General features: G+C 40.2%; 1 protein-coding gene across 26 annotated transcripts in view; it reads right to left on the minus strand.

Annotated features, from left to right (window-relative positions):
• RBFOX1 (RNA binding fox-1 homolog 1) overlaps nt 1-20,398 on the minus strand; it is a 2,443,894-nt gene that overhangs the window by 1,368,591 nt on the left and 1,054,905 nt on the right. The window contains exon 1 of one of the 26 annotated variants that reach the window (XM_048868145.2): nt 19,121-19,174. The exons of 24 other annotated variants lie outside the window; for them this stretch is intronic. In XM_048868145.2, the coding sequence (XP_048724102.1) occupies nt 19,121-19,159 (39 nt within the window). In that variant the 5' untranslated portion in view covers nt 19,160-19,174. Of the gene's footprint in view, nt 1-13,123; nt 13,157-19,120; nt 19,175-20,398 lie in introns of those variants that run through there. One more of the 26 variants, XM_075132793.1, reaches the window with a different exon arrangement.

The raw sequence follows: 20,398 nt of genomic DNA on the forward strand, positions 1-20,398 counted from the left end.
GGAGGAGGTATTGTTTCATATTCTCTGTGTGTATATAAAGTCTGCTGCAGTTTCCACGGTATACATCTGATGAAGTGAGCTGTAGCTCACGAAAGCTCATGCTCAAATAAATTGGTTAGTCTCTAAGGTGCCACAAGTACTCCTTTTCTTTTTACAATATACATAGGTTTCAGAGGAGCAGCCACGTGCTAGTAATAATAATAGGGCTCAGATTTTCCTAGATGTGATAGCTGATGGATTCCTTCATCAAGTAGTTGCTGAACCGACGAGAGGGGATGCCATTTTAGATTTGTTTTTGGTGAGTAGTGAGGACCTCATAGAAGAAATGGTTGTAGGGGATAATCTTGGCTCAAGTGATCATGAGCTAATTCAGTTCAAACTGAACGGAAGGATTAACAAAAATAAATCTGCAACTACGGTTTTTGATTTCAAAAGGGCTGACTTTCAAAAATTAAGGAAATTAGTTAGGGAAGTGGATTCGACTGAAGAATTTATGGATCTAAGGGTAGAGGAGGCCTGGGATTATTTTAAATCAAAGCTGCAGAAGCTATTGGAAGCCTGCATCCCAAGAAAGCGGAAAAAATTCATAGGTAGGAGTTGTAGACCAAGCATCTCAGAGAGGTGATTAAGAAAAAGCAACACAGGGAGTGGAAGAAGGGAGGGATCAGCAAGGAAAGCTACCTTATTGAGGTCAGAACATGTAGGGATAAAGTGAGACAGGCTAAAAGTCAAGTAGAGTTGGACCTTGCAAAGGGAATTAAAACCAATAATAAAAGGTTCTATAGCCATATAAATAAGAAAATAAAGAAAGAAGAAGTGGGACTGCTAAACACTGAGGATAGAGTGGAGGTCAAGGATAATCTAGGCATGGCCCAATATCTAAACAAATACTTTGCCTCGGTCTTCAATAAGACTAAAGAGGATCTTAGGAATAATGGTAGCATAACAAATGGGAATGAGGATATGGAGGTAGACATTACCATATTTGAGGTAGAAGCGAATCTCAAACAGCTTAATGGGACTAAATCGGGGGGTCCAGATAATCTTCATCCAAGAATATTAAAGGAATTGGCACATAAAATTGCAAGCCCATTAGCAAGAATTTTTAACGAATCTGTAAACTCAGGGGTTGTACCGTATGACTGGAGAATTGCTAACATAGTTCCTATTTTTAAGAAAGGGAAGAAAAGTGATCCGGGTAATTATAGGCCTGTTAGTTTGACATCTGTATTATGCAAGGTCTTGGAAAAAAATTTGAAGGAGAAGGTAGTTAAGGACATTGAAGTCAATGGTAAATGGGACAAAATACAACATAGTTTTACAAAAAGGTAGATCGTGCCAAACCAACCTGATCACCTCCTTTGAGAAAGTAACAGATTTTTTAGACAAAGGAAACACAGTGGATCTAATTTACCTAGATTTCAGTAAGGCATTTGATACCGTGCCACATGGGGAATTATTAGTTAAATTGGATAAGATGGTGATCAATAAAATATTGAAAGGTGAATAAGGAATTGGTTAAAGGGGAGACTACAACGGGTCCTACTGAAAGGTGAACTGTCAGACTGGAGGGAGGTTACCAGTGGAGTTCCTCAAGGATTAGTTTTGGGACCAATCTTATTTAATCTTTTTATTACTGACCTCGGCACAAAAAGTGGAAGTGTGCTAATAAAGTTTGCGGATGATACAAAGCTGGGAGGTATTGCCAAGTTAGAGAAAGACAGGGATATCCTACAGGAGGATCTGGATGACCTTGTAAACTGGAGTAATAGTAATAGGATGAAATTTAATAGTGACAAGTGTAAGGTCATGCATTTAGGGATTAATAACAAGAATTTTAGTTATAAGCTAGGGACGCATCAATTAGAAGTAATGGAGGGGGAAAAGGACCTTGGAGTATTGGTTGATCATAGGATGACTATGAGTTGCCAATGTGATATGGCCGTGAAAAAAGCTAATGTGGTCTTGGGATGCATCAGGAGAGGTATTTCCAGTAGGGATAAGGAGGTTTTAGTACCGTTATACAAGGCACTGGTGAGACCTCACCTGGAATACTGTGTGCAGTTCTGGTCTCCCATGTTTAAGAAGGATGAATTCAAACTGGAACAGGTACAGAGAAGCGCTACTAGGATGATCCGAGGAATGGAAAACTTGTCTTATGAAAGGAGACTCAAGGAGCTTGGCTTGTGTCAAGGTTCCTCCCCCACGCTGAACTCTAGGGTATAGATGTGGGGACCTGCATGAAAAACCTCCTCAGCTTATCTTTACCAGCTTAGGTCAAAACTTCTCCAAGGTACAAAATATTCCACCCTTTGTCCTTGGATTGGCCGCTACCACCACCAAACTAATACTGGTTACTGGGGAAGAGCTGTTTGGACACGTCTTTCCCCCCAAAATACTTCCCAAAACCTTGCACCCCACTTCCTGGACAAGGTTTGGTAAAAAGCCTCACCAATTTGCCTAGGTGACTACAGACCCAGACCCTTGGATCTTAAGAACAATGAACAATCCTCCCAACACTTGCACCCACCCCTTTCCTGGGAAATGTTGGATAAAAAGCCTCACCAATTTGGCATAGGTGACCACAGACCCAAACCCTTGGATCTGAGAACAATGAAAAAGCATTCAGTTTTCTTACAAGAAGACTTTTAATAAAAATAGAAGTAAATAGAAATAAAGAAATCCCCCCTGTAAAATCAGGATGGTAGATACCTTACAGGGTAATTAGATTCAAAACATAGAGAACCCCTCTAGGCAAAACCTTAAGTTACAAAAAAGATACACAGACAGAAATAGTTATTCTATTCAGCACAGTTCTTTTCTCAGCCATTTAAAGAAATCATAATCTAACACATACCTAGCTAGATTACTTACTAAAAGTTCTAAGACTCCATTCCTGGTCTATCCCCGGCCAAGACAGAATATAGACAGACACACAGACCCTTTGTTTCTCTCCCTCCTCCCAGCTTTTGAAAGTATCTTGTCTCTTCATTGGTCATTTTGGTCAGGTGTCAGCGAGGTTACCTTTAGCTTCTTAACCCTTTACAGGTGAGAGGAGCTTTCCCCTGGCCAGGAGGGATTTCAAAGGGGTTTACCCTTCCCTTTATATTTATGACAGCTTGTTTAGCCTAACTAAAAGAAGGTTGAGGGGAGATATGATTGCTTTCTATAAATATATCACAGGGATAAATAGCAGAGAGGGAGAGGAATTATTTAAGCTCAGTACCAATGTGGACACAAGAACAAATGGATATAAACTGGCCACCAGGAAATTTAGACTAGAAATTAGATTAAGGTTTCTAACCATCAGAGGAGTGAAGTTTTGGAATAGCCTTCCAAGGGAAGCAGTGGGGGCAAAAGATCTAACCGGCTTTAAGATTAAACTCGGTAAGTTTATGGAGGAGATGGTATGATGGGATAACATGGTTTTGGTAATTAAATAGTCATGGTAAATAGGCCCAATGGCCTGTGATGGGATATTAGATGGGGTGGGATCTCAGTTACCCAGGAAAGAATTTTCTGTAGTATCTGGCTGATGAATCTTGCCCATATGCTCAGGGTTTAGCCGATCGCCATATTTGGGGTCGGGAAGGAATTTTCTTCCAGGGCAGATTGGAAGAGGCCCTGGAGGTTTTTCACCTTCCTCTGTAGCATGGGGCACGGGTCACTTTCTGGAGGATTCTCTGCTCCTTGAAGTCTTTAAACTACGATTTGAGGACTTCAATAGCACAGATATAGGTGTGAGGTTTTTTGCAGGAGTGGTGGGTGAAATTCTGTGGCCTGCATTGTGCAGGAGATCAGACTAGATGATCATAATGGTCCCTTCTGACCTAAAAATCTATGAATCTATGTTAGTCTGTATTCGCAAAAAAAAAAGGAGTACTTGTGGCACCTTAGAGACTAGCAAATTACAGCTACACTTCATCGGATGCATTCAGTGTAATGACCCATCCACTCCCAGTTTGCAAACTGGATACAATTAACTTAGGCTTGAATAGAGACTGGGAGTGGATGGGTCATTACACAAAGTAAAACTATTTCCCCAAGTTTATCCCTCCCCCCCGCCCCCACTGTTCCTCAGACGTTCTTGTCAACTGCTGGAAATGGCCCACCTTGATTATCACTACAAAAGGTTCTCCCCCCGCCCCCCTGCTGGTAATAGCTCACCTTAAGTGATCACTCTGGTTACAGTGTGTATGGTAACACCCATTGTTTCATGTTCTCTATGTATATAAATCTCCCCACTGTATTTTCCACTGAATGCATCCGATGAAGTGAGCTGTAGCTCACGAAAGCTTATGCTCAAATAAATTTGTTAGTCTCTAAGGTCCAACAAGTACTCCTTTTCTTTTTACAATATACATAAACAGACATAATATGATTATGCACATATTTATGTTATAAATCTTAGGCTAGGAGATCTATTTTGTAATAGCACAGTGGAAAACAAAATTCAACTTATTTGTAATGTCACCATTTCATTCATCAGTTATTCATTTGCTGAAAAATTTATTTTCTCAACAATTGTGTACAAATGGGAATACGGTAACTGGCAAAAGGCTTCACTTTCTTGAAGATAGTAAACTGGTTTCTCAACCTTTACATATTTTATTTGGAGAGCACATTATATAATTTGTGTACTTCTTCTACCTTTCGTGTACAAATCCTCTTCTCATCTCAGGAAATGTTTCACACATTCAGTAATCAGATATGCAGGTACTCTTCAGAGGAAGAATACTCTGATACACAATTATGAATGAGTTTTCAAGTGTTTGTGGCTCTTCAGAAAAAATTCCAACTATTACACAAAGGCAGATGAAATGGGGAGGACAGACAGAAGCTCGTATCTTTATTGCATGAGTACTGACAGTAAGCTTTGTATTAATGGTGAATTGTCTGCCTCTGTGGACAGTGAGATTTACACATTAAGTCAAGTATTAAGGGGAACAATTTAGGACATATCAAGAATAACATTCATTGCAATTCTTAACAATTTTCTGATACATGTTTATACTGAATAAGAACTTATTAGAAGTCAGTAGCCAATGGGAAATGTTAGTGTAAACAGATGCACTGCAAAAGGTATATGATTATATGTGAGAAATAAATATAATTCTATGTAAACTGCATGAAAATTAGAGATCTGTAGTACAATAGAACCCTACAACTCTTTCCATGGGATCACTCTGTGCCCAGGAGAAGAGTCCAAACAGCAGTAAAGATTTGTTTGACCCTTTGAAAGCAGGTAGACAATTAGTCATTCTGGGTCATCAGTGAAAGGCAAGGGGGGGTGGCAAACAAGGAAGCGGTCCCTCAAAATCCACAAATGGTATTTCAGACGCCAATTAAAACATCATTCTACATAAGTCCACCAAATTAACCATCTGAGAGAGACATTTTGAATACAAGATATATCTACAATAATTCAAGAAACTATTTTGTAAGTTTCTTAAAAGACTTGACATTTTCAAAATTTTAATTGTTGTTGCTTTTCCAAAGAAAAACATAAATCCAGAGTTTCTGTAAAATCCATCATGGCCTTTACATTAAAATTATAAAGCAAGTTTTTTATATATGTGCGAATCATACTTTAGTGTTGTTTTCCAGGCTAATACTTCCATTTCCTGACATCCATTTAGTTAAATCTAGTTATGAATCTCCACTTACATTACTTGAAAACCAATTTCAATCAAGACAAGGAGTGTGAGCAAGGCATTGCATTTTTTTTCAAAATCATGTATATTTTGTGAAGTTATATTGTGTATTGTGAGCAATTCTCTTTCTTCCAGTTTTTATTGTAGCCAGAGTTAAAGTAAATTTCACCATTCTCATTTGCTAAAATCGAACACTTTGTATTTTAAAACTCAAGAGAGATGACTGATGTGCAATGAATAGTTATCTAATAGAACAATCTTTTGCATATATTACTGATATCATTCCAAAGTATTAAATGAACATTCCAGATATCCTGACTGAATTAATCCTTAGAGGAAAGGGTTCTCTGACTCCTCTTCTGTGGGCGCGCGCGCACAACACACAGAGATATAGATATAATAGGAAGTTTAAAAAAAAACAAAAAAACGGTACGGATTTATCCATTGGAAGTAATTATATGGGTTGCCTCAGCTTTTAATAAAAACTTACATATTCTTTTAAAAACACATTTACAGAATGAGACATACAGCTAGCAAACTATCATAACCCATTTAGGCCAAGTAACATATATTTTAACAAATAACCTCACTCTCATCTGCACTTTATGGATCAAATTTCTGAGAGAGATCAATACATCCATAATTAGTGACAGATTTTCAAGAGCTCTCATTTAGGCACCCAGATAAAAGCCAGATTTTCACAAAAGCTCCGGACAATTCATGACAGCTGCTAGGTGCTGAGCTATTTTGAAAGTCTACGAGCCTTTATGAGGTTGAGAACTTGTAAATTCTGATGATGGGAACATCTCCCCCATCTATTTCTTCTAAACATAGATCTGTTACCTCACCAGCTCACTGATTCGCTTAATAGGGAAAGGGAAAAATCCTTCCTCACCAGCACCAAAGGAAAGAGAAAAGATCCCAGGGATATCAAAATTACTTGTCAGAGCCATCTCCCTTTCTTGCACTCCATAGTGAAGCAAGGCAGAGTGGAATAGAAAAAAAAGTATGGAAAGGGACAGCAGAACACAAGAAAACTAAGAAAGCAGAAGATAACTTGCCTCTCACAAGTAACAGCTGAATACAGTACTAGTGAAGCTACCTTTTGTGTGTGTGTGTGTGCAGATATGTATAAAAATACTTCCTGTGAATTATCAAAGTCTTCTGAAGTGCAGAAAAACTGCATCACTTATTTGAAAATGTTGTAGGAGAAGGAACCTCAGATTGGTGACTTCTATAGGAAAAGGAGTAGAAGCAATCAGGGATGTCTTTAGCTGTCCACAGTTCTGCTTGAATTGAGAACTCTTTTCAGACACATTTCTTCTTGTCACCGTTCTTTGCCCCATGTTGCTTCCTATCACAAGGGGATTCCACCCTTCATCTCATGATTCTGAGATCCATCATGATTTTTTGTTGGTAAGTAAGATGATGTGCTCTCAGAGACTGAGTTGTCAGAACAGGAGGTTATGGTGACAACTAATCATTTAAAAATCAACAAGTCACCAGGCCAAGAGTTCTAGTTCTGAAGCAGCTCAAGTATGTAAGCAGCTTCGCTGCTAACAAAAATATACAATCACTAATTAAAACAGCCTCTGTTTCAGAGGATTGGAGGGTAGCAAATATTGTGCTTGTATTTTAAAAAGTCTCTAGGAGCAACCCAGGGAATTTTAGACAAGTAAAGCCTCACATCTTTAGGCAGCAAATTGGTTGAAGTCAAGCCAGCATAGTTTCTGGAAAGGAAAATCATGTCCCGCTAATCTCTTAGAATTCTTTGAGAGGGACTTTAAAGTAGCAGATAAAGAAAAAGTGGGTGACAATTTATTTAGACTTCTAAAATGCCTTTGACAAAGCTAGAGTCTACTAAAGGAGCTAAGTAGTCATGGGATTAGAGGCAAAGTAGTGTTATGAATCAAAAACTGGCAAAGAGACAGAAAGCAAAAAGTGGGATTAAATGGTCAATTTTCATCATGGAGAAAAGATAATGGTGTGCAATAATTTCATTCAATTAAATTAAAATGGAAAATTCAAAACTGATGCAAGTAATTACTTCTTCATACAATGTCTAATTAAATTTTGGATGTCACTGCCACAGTATTCTTTCAGGCCACAAATGTGTAACCTGTTAAAAAAGGGATTAGACACTTATATGGATATCAAGAATATCCAGAACTGTCATAATCAGGGATCCTAGAAATCCATTTGCCACAGAAAAACATGGAATGTGTGTTTTTACTGGGACTCCTCAGTTTTTACATTTTGTAAAAAAATAAAAACATATATTAACTAAATTTTACTGAAAGTACCAGTGTCACTTATCCTATGCAGCAACCTGCCCCTCTTGCGGTTGATTTTTAAATGCGTTTTAAATTTACATAGCTAAACATTCTCCAATAAACTGCTTCCAGCATATGAGGTTACTCAATGGCGTACAGGGGTTCATAGTTAAATGCATCTTAAATTTCACTTCAGCCTCCACATGTGGATAATTAAAGTTATGAAAAGATGCTGAAAACTTTAAAAATCACCCCAAAGGACAATTTTCACACTGATGGTTATGTGCTATTCTGTATTGTATGCAGCAAGGTTGTAGATTATGTTCGAAGGCAGACAAATACAGATTGCAGTTCTATTGATTTTATTTTACTATAATGATTGCTGGCACTGGTAGGCTTCAAACTTGCTTAGGAATTGTAAATATATCAACAAAACATTGTGTCCAACTGATACCTATATATGCTGTGAGTAGGAAAACTAAAGTTCAGCGTTTCATTTTAATCACAGAAAAATGCACATTTTTATATTTGTTTTTTTTAACTCACAGAAAACTAGGATCCCTGATCATAATTAATGATACTTTTTGTGGAAGGGATTTTAAACCTCATGCTTCAGGGTTTAAGCCCATCTCTAACTCTTAGAGATCACACCAAGACCTAATATGAGCATTACTCCATATCTGCCTGCTGTTGGGTTCCTTACACCTTTCTTTGAAGCATCTGGTATTTGCCACAGTTGGAGACAGAATACTGTACTAAATGGACCTCATGTCTGGTGAAGTTTGGTGAAGAGTCTGGTGAAGATCTTCCTTCTATTATGATCTACTTTATCCAATGTTTTTAAATGCCCTTGCTACCTCTCAATGAATGCACACAGTGCTTAAAGTGATCTGAAAAAGGTGGGGGACTTATCACCCCCACATCTGTCCCTCCCCGGCCCAGATATTAAGTCTCCCCCCAAACCCCAGATCATTCCCTACCTTTCCTCCATCTGTTCTGCCACCTCCTGTCAGCTACTGGGGTTCTTCACCTTCCTCTCCTGGGCACTATTAAAAATGTGTACCCATTAGCAACCTGGATCATTTTTAGAAATTATATTTCCCGGGTCTGTGATCTGTTGCAAGCAAGCACTCCAATTTAAGCACTGACTGTGTACCACCTTCTCTTTTTATTACAGAACACGCATACCACATACAAGTTTATGTGATTCACCTTTGATAGTCACCTTAATTCTGCTTCTGTTACAGCATTTTTAAAAATCTTAAAGCACTTCATATGCAAACAAATTGGGTTTTTCAAAATTGTTGCCATAACCACTTCTACTGAAATAAATGGGAGTTTTGCTATTTATATCAATCAGAGCAAACGTAAGCAACTATTGGGTGTTTCTGAAAATCCCAACCAAAATATGAAGATGGATATTATTTTAATTCTGCTAAAGATACACTCTACATTTAAATATATTATTCAGAAGAAATTCAAAGGTTTCCTCAAAGTTCAGTACATACAAGTTTATCAGTTAAGATTATATATAGTTGAAACTTTGCTAAACTCTGTTTTATGAGTTCCCTTATTTAAGCTGCTTTGCTTAATTTAGTTCAGTCATAAAGAAGCACGCTTAAAATGTTAACAGTTAAATATAGTATTTAGTAGGTTAAAAAAGCTCTTAAGAAAAATGTTCTCTTAATATATTTATATTAGTTCCTTGGTTATAAAATAAGGAGATATTGACTTGTGTTGAGATGAATAGCAAGCTATATTGACCTAAGTAGTTAACATTGATTGGGGTGAAGCTGAGGTCAATATTTACCTGGAGGCATAGCAAATCATGATATTAATTGAAACAAAATTTTAATATTGAATTTGTCCTGTATTTTGTGAATACAGATAGTGAATATCTTAATCAGAAATCCTTTAAAATCTCATAATTATAGCCATTCATTTCAGACATGTAACTATTGTAAGTTACCTTCTGAAAGGGAGATGCAGTTAGCACTCCAGAAACAAAAACTATTATTCACAAAACAACATTCACAGACTTTGGCTGCAGCCAGAGTGCATGCATATGCTACCTTATGGATTGAAATTGCTCAATACCTCATATTCTTAACCAATGAGAAGGTTATATATCAATTCATCATTTGACTTTTTTCATCCAATCACAAGCTATTATTGACATATTGTACATTAGCATAATAGAAAGAGAAAGTTATCACCCTATGCTTATTAATTTATTTAAGGTCAAATAACCTTGCTTCCAACATGTCTTAACTTTCAAATGCTTGACCTTGCAATCTTTAAACATAGTTTTTTTGGATGTAATTATTTGTTATGTCACAGTATCACCTATGCTCAAAACAGGCTCAGGGCCCCATTTTGCTGGATACAAGGAATTGATCTGATATTTCACGGAAACCCTTTAAAATCTTTGTTTCTAATATAATAGTTATAATATCATTAAAAACAGTTCAAGGCTGAGATATAATCTGTGGGCATCTGCTAGAGTCTATAAGGTTTGCATAATTTCTATATACTCATGATTTGAAATTCATTTGTAATCCAACTATGTTTCAACTCCTGGGAACACAGACAGATTATGAATCAAACCAAAAAATACTTCCAGTTTAAACATTTACAGATATTGAATTGAGTGCAGACCTTCCAAAATGAAAAGACAAAACTCTCCTATCCTGAACAGTTAGTTTCACTGTACATAAAATATGTAATCATGTTCTATTCCAAACAAAATAACAAAATAATTATCCCGAAATATATATCTTATTTATTAACCAATGCTCTGATCCTGCAATCTAATCCATCTGGGCAGAGCTAGCAGTTCAGTGATGGGCCTCCAGAATGAGGTACATTTAGTGTAATCACAACCCATGTTAACTCCAAATATAAACATCATCCCCAACTATGGTTTCTACTTTGTTCTACAATGTAAATATTGTAATACTGAGCTGTCAAGGTTCCTCCCCCACTCTGAACTCTAGGGTACAGATGTGGGGACCTGCATGAAAAACCTCCTAAGCTTATCTTTACCAGCTTAGGTCAAAACTTCCCCAAGGTCCAAAATATTACACCCGTTATCCTTGGAATGGCCGCTACCACCACCAAACTAATACTGGTTACTGGGGAAGAGCTGTTTGGACGCGTCTTTCCCCCCAAAATACTTCCCAAAACCTTGCACCCCACTTCCTGGACAAGGTTTGGTAAAAAGCCTCACCAATTTGCCTAGGTGACTACAGACCCAGACCCTTGGATCTTAAGAACAATGAACAATCCTCCCAACACTTGCACCCCCCCTTTCCTGGGAAATGTTGGATAAAAAGCCTCACCAATTTGCATAGGTGACCACAGACCCAAACCCTTGGATCTGAGAACAATGAAAAAGCATTCAGTTTTTACAAGAAGACTTTTAATAAAAAAATAGAAGTAAATAGAAATAAAGAAATCCCCCCTGTAAAATCAGGATGGTAGATATCTTACAGGGTAATTAGATTCAAAAACATAGAGAACCCCTCTAGGCAAAACCTTAAGTTACAAAAAAGATGCACAGACAGAAATAGTTATTCTATTCAGCACAATTCTTTTCTCAGCCATTTAAAGAAATCATAATCTAACACATACCTAGCCAGATTACTTACTAAAAGTTCTAAGACTCCATTCCTGTTCTGTCCCTGGCAAAGAAGCAGCATACAGACAGACACAGACCCTCTGTTTCTCTCCCTCCTCCCAGCTTTTGAAAGTATCTTGTCTCTTCATTGGTCATTTTGGTCAGGTGTCAGCGAGGTTACCTTTAGCTTCTTAACCCTTTACAGGTGAGAGGAGCTTTCCCCTGGCCAGGAGGGATTTCAAAGGGGTTTACCCTTCCCTTTATATTTATGACATGAGCTTACTAGATGGAATTATATTGCAAACCCTAAGTGAAGGTTATTAACAAAATACACAGTGGATTGATGTCTATTGGTTCAGATCTGAAATATTATTTCTGGCCAAGGAAGTTACAAAGTTCCAAAAATAAAGAAAGTAAGGTATAGAGTTATCACTTTACCAGTATCAGACTGGTAGCCATGTTAGTCTGGATCTGTAAAAGCGGCAAAGAGTCCTGTGGTACCCTATAGACTAACAGACATATTGGAGCATAAGCTTTCGTGGGTGAATACGTCATCGGATGCACCCACGAAAGCTTATGCTCCTATACGTCTGTTAGTCTATAAGGTGCCACAGGACTCTTTGCCACTTTACCAGTGTAATTCTGGCAATAAGGGAAACCTCAGCTCTCAGAACATTTAAAACTATACCAGAATAAACGAACTGGCATATATGCTATAAGAATAAAGCTTGTCCTGACCATGGTCAGGACCAGAATAGATGAACCCATAGGTCTTTTCTGTCTCTAGTTTCTTTGATTAGAAGCTCTTTTTATTGGCAGTTTAGTAACTTTCAGATCCTTTAAAAGAGGTCTTATTATCAGAATTGTTTCCACAGAAATTTCAGATAATTCCCATTGAGACATAGAGTTTATTTTATGAAAATTTAACAACTATTATTTGATCATGCTGGTGTTTTTGCAGCTGCTTAAAAAGGAAGCAAATTTTACTGTGATTTATAAGAATGATGCTGACAGAAGGAATTCAGTAGAGCAAAGTGAACTATTTTAGCTTGTACTGGAAGTGTTTTAGTCAACCATTACTTCCTGTACTCCTTTTTGCAAGACTTTGATAACCCAAAACTTGGTTCCATTTAGAAGTTATTTTTTATACTTGACTTGCCACATCTTTGTTAAAAGTCTCTTAGAAAGATTCTGAACATCTACCAGAGGGCATCAGTATGAGCATGTGAAAGAACAGCAGCCCAGTTAAAAAAGAGAGAGAACAAAAAACAGAGATACTATTTTTAAAAAAGCTATCGAGAAAGAAATATTTTAAAATGGAAAACTTTGCACAAAACTGACTCTCAGAAAAGCCACATAAAACATTTCTGGAATACAATATGAAGACAATGAAAGAGTCCACAAAAAAATTAGTTTCAGTCTGTAAAAAAATATGACTGAAGTTTAAGAAGCTAAGTTTAAAGAAGGACAAATATAAAACTGCAAAAATGCATTATATAACCCACACAGAAGGATGAAAAACTAAGAAACTCAAGGAATGCAAACTTCCTACCTCCCTCTAGTCATCAGCTCCTCACCTGGAAAATCTTTTCCATTTGGACAGGTAGCAAGGTTTTAAAGGTTTTTTGTTTGTTTTTGGTTTTTTTGTGGGGTTTTGTTTGTTTGTTTTTTTAAGAAGTTAGCATAAGAAATCTCTTTTTCACAAAAGTGTTTTCTGGGGATTTTTTTGGTAGGGATGACTATAACATGACAGTAAAGAGTCTTAAAACTGTCAATGTTATTTCTTGTCTGATTCTCTTGTTTGCCGTGGAGGAGACCAACCTGATGTCATCACATATGGAGGCCTTTTACAAGTTCACCTAGAGAGAAATAATTAGAGCCTCATGAAAGAGCTAATTTAGCTACTAAAAAGTACATTAAGTAATGAAAAACAAAATCAATATATAAGTATTCTATATTTAAATGAAGAGCTATTGTAATAAATAGAAATTAAATATGGTGACAAGAATTTAAATCTCAAAGATTATAGTTCAAAGGGAATTGTTTTTTATCCTATGGATTTGATCGCAACTTGCAAAAATTTGAGGAGAAAACCCTACACAGCAACTGTGGACCAAAAAGATGAATATTCAAGTTGTTATTTAGCTGCCAGTACTTACAATTGTAGATAATTTGTGTTCTGCTATGTTCAAAATTCATATTATACACACACACACACACACACACACACACGCACACAAACACACACAATATTAAAAGAACATTAAGATTGGAAAGACAATCACTCTGAAGTTAGGAAATACCAGAATAAATGTTGCCTGTACAATGTTAATTCATTCCCATTGTACATATACATTATGATTAAGGCTACAACTTTGTCACAGAGGTCACAGAAGTCACAGATTCAGTGACTTTCCGTGACCAGGCAGCCCCTGTGCCAGACACACCGGCCGCTGCTGGAACAGTCTCGGGCCACTGCATCCCCCTCCCCCAGCAGTGGCAGGAGTTTGGATGTGGGATAGGGCAGGGGGTTGGGGCACGGGATGAGGTGAGGTGGGCTCTGGGTGGCGCTTACCTCAGCGAGGCTCCCCGGAAGTGGGGACGTCCCTCTTGCTCAGCTCCTAGGTGGAGGCATGACCAGGCAGCTCTGCACACTGTCTCTGCCTGCAGGTACTGCCCCCGCAGCTCCTATTGGCCATGGTTCCCAGCCAATGGGAACTGCAAAGCTGGCACTTGAGGTGGAGGCAGCGTGCAGAGCTGCCTGGCCATGCCTCCGCATAGGAGCTGAGTGAGGGGGATGTTGCCACTTCTGGGGAGGCATAGAGCCAGGTAGGGAGCCTGCCAGCCCTACAGCCTGACCACCAGCCCGAGCATGGTCCCGGTTGGCCCCCCGATCACCTGCAGCACCGCTGGGCCTCCCACCCCACCCCCCCCAAGATTTAGTCAGGGGTATATAGTAGAAGTCATGGACAGATCACGGGATGTGAATTTTGTTTACAGCCCATGACCAGTCCTTGACTTTTACTAAAAATACCTGTGACTTAAACGTAGCCTTAATTATGACTCAATCAGTACATGATTAAATATTACTTTTTCTAAAGGACCCCTGCCCTTGGGTTCCATTCCAGTTGTCATAAATATAAAGGGAAGGGTAAACCCCTTTGAAATGCCTCCTGGCCAGGGGAAAGCTCCTCTCACCTGTAAAGGGTTAAGAAGCTAAAGGTAACCTCGCTGGCACCTGACCAAAATAACCAATGAGGAGACAAGATACTTTCAAAAGCTGGGAGGAGGGAGAAAAACAAAGGGTCTGTGGGTCTGTCTATATTCTGTCTTGGCCGGGGATAGACCAGGAATGGAGTCTTAGAACTTTTAGTAAGTAATCTAGCTAGGTACGTGTTAGATTATGATTTCTTTAAATGGCTGAGAAAAGAACTGTGCTGAATAGAATAACTATTTCTGTCTGTGTATCTTTTTTGTAATTTAAGGTTTTGCCTAGAGGGGTTCTCTATGTTTTTGAATCTAATTACCCTGTAAGATATCTACCATCCTGATTTTATTTATTTACCTCCCTTTATTTCTATTTACTTCTATTTTTATTAAAAGTCTTCTTGTAAGAAAACTGAATGCTTTTTCATTGTTCTCAGATCCAAGGGTTTGGGTCTGTGGTCACCTATGCCAAATTGGTGAGGCTTTTTATCCAACATTTCCCAGGAAAGGGGGGGTGCAAGTGTTAGGAGGATTGTTCATTGTTCTTAAGATCCAAGGGTCTGGGTCTGTGGTCACCTAGGCAAATTGGTGAGGCTTTTTACCAAACCTTGTCCAGGAAGTGGGGTGCAAGGTTTTGGGAAGTATTTTGGGGGGAAAGACGTATCCAAACAGCTCTTCCCCAGCAACCAGTATTAGTTTGGTGATGGTAGCGGCCAATCCAAGGACAAAGGGTGGAATATTTTGTACTTTGGGGAAGTTTTGACCTAAGCTGGTAAAGATAAGCTTAGGAGGTTTTTCATGCAGGTCCCCACATCTGTACCCTAGAGTTCAGCGTGGGGGAGGAACCTTGACACCAGTGTTTGGAGGAAAGTTTTTTCTGGGGGTCACAGACCCTTCTGCCCTATCCTCTCCCTCCTGTCTCTGTCAGAGTCCTCTTTCTTCCCCAGCCTTACTCCTCATCCCAGCTCTATTATCCTCACTTAGCTAGTAGCTGTCTCCATTCCTCATCTTAATCTCAGTCTCCTTGCACAGACAATCCGTGTTTCCCCCTCCATTCCCAGTTCTTCTCCCTGTTCTGCTACAGATCCCAGTCTTCTTGCCCAGCCAATTTCAGTTCCCCTCTCCTGTCTCCTCATTTAATCTCTCGCTTCTTTCGCAACTGATCTCTATGAGTATGTCTACACTGCAATTAAAACTTGTGGCTGGCCCAGGCCAGCTAACTCGGGGTAAGGGGCTGTTTAATTGCAGTGTAGACATTCAGGCTCAGGCTGTAGCCAGGTTCTAGGACCCTGTGACGTGGGAGGGTCCCAGAGCTTGGGATGCAGCCTGAGCCCAAACATCTACATTACAATTAAAATGACCTGCAGCCCGAGCCCCACAAGCCTGAATCAGCTGGCACAGGCCAGTCATGGATGTCTAATTGCAGTGTAGACATGCGCTATATATGCCTGCTCATGTTCCCCAGGCCCACTGCCTCCCAGTCCCACAGGCAAATACACCACCTAGTTCAAATGAAACTGAGAGACTACCTTGGATATAAACTTCAGATGTGGCCAAAGCGTAACCTTGTCCCTAGAGAACTGTGTGTAAGGAGGCCCAGCTGTCAGGGCCTGCAACACTCACACTGTTTGGCAGAGGTACTGGCTATCAAGAATGCAGGTTTCTGAGACAGGAAGGGCAGTGGACAGAAAGCAAGGGGCTTGAATGGAGGCCCCATTAGAGCTGCTAAAACCATGTTCAGGGCCCACAAGGGGACCAGCTCTTGGACTGGAGAATGCAGGCAGAGAAGTTGTTTCAGAAATCTTGTTATCATGGCATTAGGGAAAACTGATTTCCCTTGAACAGGTGGATGAAACACCAATATAGCTGCCAAGTGCACTTTCAGGGAACTGAGTGCTAGGCCTGGTTCTTGAAGGTATAACAGCTATTCCCAGGTGTCCTAGATGGAAGTCTCTGCCAGATGAGACCCACAGGCCAAGGAGCACATTGAAATCCTCTTCCACTTTGCCAAGTAGGACGTTCTAATAGAAGACTTTATTCTGTTAAAAATGACCTGTTGTAGTGCCTCTAAGCAATGCCCTTCCTTCTCATTCAGCCATGAGGCCACACCGTAAAGTGCAGGGAGCTGATCATTGGATTTAGGGTGCAGCAATGGTCCTATGTGAGCAGATTGGGAAGGAGAGGAAGCAACAAGAGAGGCTGAACTGACAGAGAGAGGAGGTCCAAGAACCAGTGTTGCCTCCGCCACACAGGAGCAATCAGGATGAGTCTGGCTTCGTCCACTTTGAGCTTGGCAATGACCTGGGGAAGGACTGCAATAGTAGGGAATGAGTACAGCAGAGTGGACTGGCAGCTGCAGGAGAAAGCACTGGAGGGGGAGCCTGGGATGAGCCCCTCCCAAAAGCAGAGTACGTGACACTTTGTTTTCCTTCATTGCATGGAGATCGACGGTGGGGATGCCCAACATTGCGAATACCATCCGAAGGACCTCCACATTCAGGAACCACCCGTAGCTTGGGGAGAAATCCTTGCTGAGATGATCCACAAGATGGATCTGGACCTCTGATATGAGGATGGCTATCAGGATGATGTCTTCTTTGATACAGAATTGCTACAGTTTGATCAGCTCCAGGCAGAGTGAGTTCCCTCTGGTTTGTTCACATAATACATCATGGTGGTATTGTCTGTGAGTATATGCATGCCTGATACAGTCCTGGAAGGTACAACATGCATTCTGGATGGCCTACAGCTGCAACAATTGGTGTGGAACACCGAGTAGGAACATCCTTACTTTGTGGAATCTAACATGGCTCCAATGAACTCTATTTGCTGAATGGAAGCCAACTTCACAATGTTTAAAATGAGTCCCAAACGGTTGAGTAAGTATAGTATGGTGTGAATGTGGGTGATGACATTCTGTCTGGAGCTGCCTTCCGCAACCAGTCATAGAGGTAGGGGAAGATATGGATTCCCCTCCTCCTGAGGTACACCATGACCACCACCATGAATTTGGTGAAGACTTGGGGTGCAGAAGAGAAGTCAAATGGGAGAACCATGTACTGAAAGTGGAGGTCTCCTACCATGAAGCAAAGATACTTCCTGTGACTTGGCAGAATAGCTACATCAAAGTGGGGGTCTTGAAGGTCCAGAGCAGTGAACCAGTTCTTCTGAGACAAAGCAGGGAGGATAGCTAATAGACTGACTATGCAGAAACTCACATATATGAACTTGTTGAGTCTGCAGAGGTCGAGGATAGGCCTCATCCCACCCTGGGATTTCGGTATCAGGAAATACTAGGTGTAGAAACTGGTGACCCTGATGTTCTTGTGGAACCTCCTCCATCATCCCAATGCTAGTAGAGAGTTGACCTGCTCAAAGAGAAGTGTCTCATGTGAGGAGTCCCAAAAGATAGATGGAGAGAGGTATGTGGAGGGAGTGTGGAGAAGAACTGCATTATCTGACAGTATCTAGGACCCAGCTTATCAGAAGTTATGAAGACCCAGGCATTGCAAAAGTGAGACAGCCTGCCCTCAAAGGAATGTGGGGACAACGAGGGAGGAAGAACAACAACTGGGACAGTGCTCTGGACCAATGAATCAAAATGGGTGCTTAGCAAGTGCCGAAGGAGGGTGCACAGAACAGCTGGGCTCTGAGCTCAAGTGCTTCCTCCTGTGAGATCTCTCTCGCTTCTTAGGGTAGTCTTGCTGTGCTCTTCTTAGAGGAGACAGAAGAGTTGCCTGGGGACCTGGAGCACTCCTGATCAGTCTTATGTGACCTCTTCTTTGGTGCTGATGGTGGAGAACAACTCCTGCAACTCTCTAGAAAGGCCTGAGGCCCAGAATACTAGGCATCACTTTCCAAGCCGGCGGGGATCTGCTGCCCGAGGAAGCCCTTGGTACCTGGTCAGGCCTCATGGCCTGCTCAATAAATCAAAGGTCCCACAAAACCTGAGTCCTCTTCTTGAACGATCTACAGATTGAACAGCACTCCTTAACGTGAGATTTGCCAAGGCAGAGCAAGCACCAAGTGTTGGGGGGGTGACTGTTAGGAATTGTCACTCCACACAGTGAGAGCGTCACCAGGGACCGCTACCACTAACACTATATTGTATACTATAACTTTTAACAAACATTACTAACTAACTATTAACTATGTACAATAAAAACTAGGCTCAGAGATAAACTGTGAGATTGTGAAGCAACAAGTACACAGCTCTGATTCCAGCCAACGGCCAGTGAGAAGGAACAGAGTGGGGGCTGGGGCACAGCCACCTCTTATAGCCGGGGAGAGTTTACAGGCATGAGCGCCAACCCGACCTAATAAGCAATAGTCTCCAGCTTTAGTGCCCAGGTCGCACACACACCTACTTGGAATATGCGTCTGCATCTACTCGAAGAAGAATTCATGGATATCTATCTGTTTTGACAGTTTCAATCAGGAAGGTGTCTGAAGTCCAGAGCTGTCTGGTCAGTGCTGATGAGAGAGAGAGAGACCCAAACTGAAAACTTGAGCTTTTCAAGGCAAAAACAGCCATTTTGTCACAATTTCATTTTGTGACACAGTGTGAAAGGTTTTGGTTTTATTCCAATACAGAATAAAAACTAACATCAAAACCTCAGTGTCTGTCATTAAACAGAACTGTCATCCTCTGGACAGTTCCACTTTGGACAGGTACATGGCTGGTGTTTTAAACCCCTTTAAAAACACAGGCATGTGGAGCACAGCCCATAGGAATGTTTCTTGGAAACAGACCATTGCTGGGTGGGCCCCTTAGAAGACACTCAGAGATGCTCTTGGGGAAGTCATGGAGGACAGGGAGACTTTCACAGTATTGCTTATCCTAAGTGTTCTAAAACCATGAGTCAAACCTCAAAAATCATAAAAATGTTTTTAAAATTAAAAATTTGGATTCTTTTGCTTTGCCTTCTATTTTCCAAGACTATAGGGCACTTTTTCAAGCATTTATCTGCAACCATGGGGGCTAAACCTCACAGTTTTTAAACAAAATATGAGAATATCGTGTAATCTCATGACTCCAGAAGAAGGGGTTTTAAGGAAAAGACCATAGAATACAAGATTTGTAATACTATTCCAAGAGTTGTCAGCTGTGTCTTCAGGCCAGAAGTAAACTTCCCTAAAGTTGTACATTGTGGGAGGAGCCTCTCTCTGTATGTGTGTATGGTGTTTATCATCTTTGTGTGGCTGAGGAGGTTTAAGTAAAATGAGAAATTCATTTCAGTTTGTATTTTAAAGACAGATGGTGCCACCTAGGAGGAGAGGGCAGACAACTGTGGTGAAATGGACACACAGGAACATCAAATACACACAGTGTTTACAACAGTGATGCAATGAAAATGCAGTCCAAGGTCTTTGTTCACATTCCCTTCTTTCAGTACTTAACTGGGGAAGTTGCTCACCTGACATTGCTCCATAAGACTGAGCTGGGTAGAGAGACTGCACTTAGATTCCATGGCAGTGTGAGAACAATGATGCCATCACTATGCCGATGTGCATGAATAATCCTCAATGCACAGACAAAGAAGCTCTGTGACAGAATTACCAAGCCAGTATGAAAACACATTTCTCACTGAGATTTCTTAGGTGCCATTAGAAAATAAATAAATAAATAAATAAATAAATTTTAA

Source organism: Caretta caretta, chromosome 10 (genome assembly GCF_965140235.1).
Source record: "Caretta caretta isolate rCarCar2 chromosome 10, rCarCar1.hap1, whole genome shotgun sequence".
Classification (NCBI taxonomy): domain Eukaryota; kingdom Metazoa; phylum Chordata; order Testudines; family Cheloniidae; genus Caretta; species Caretta caretta.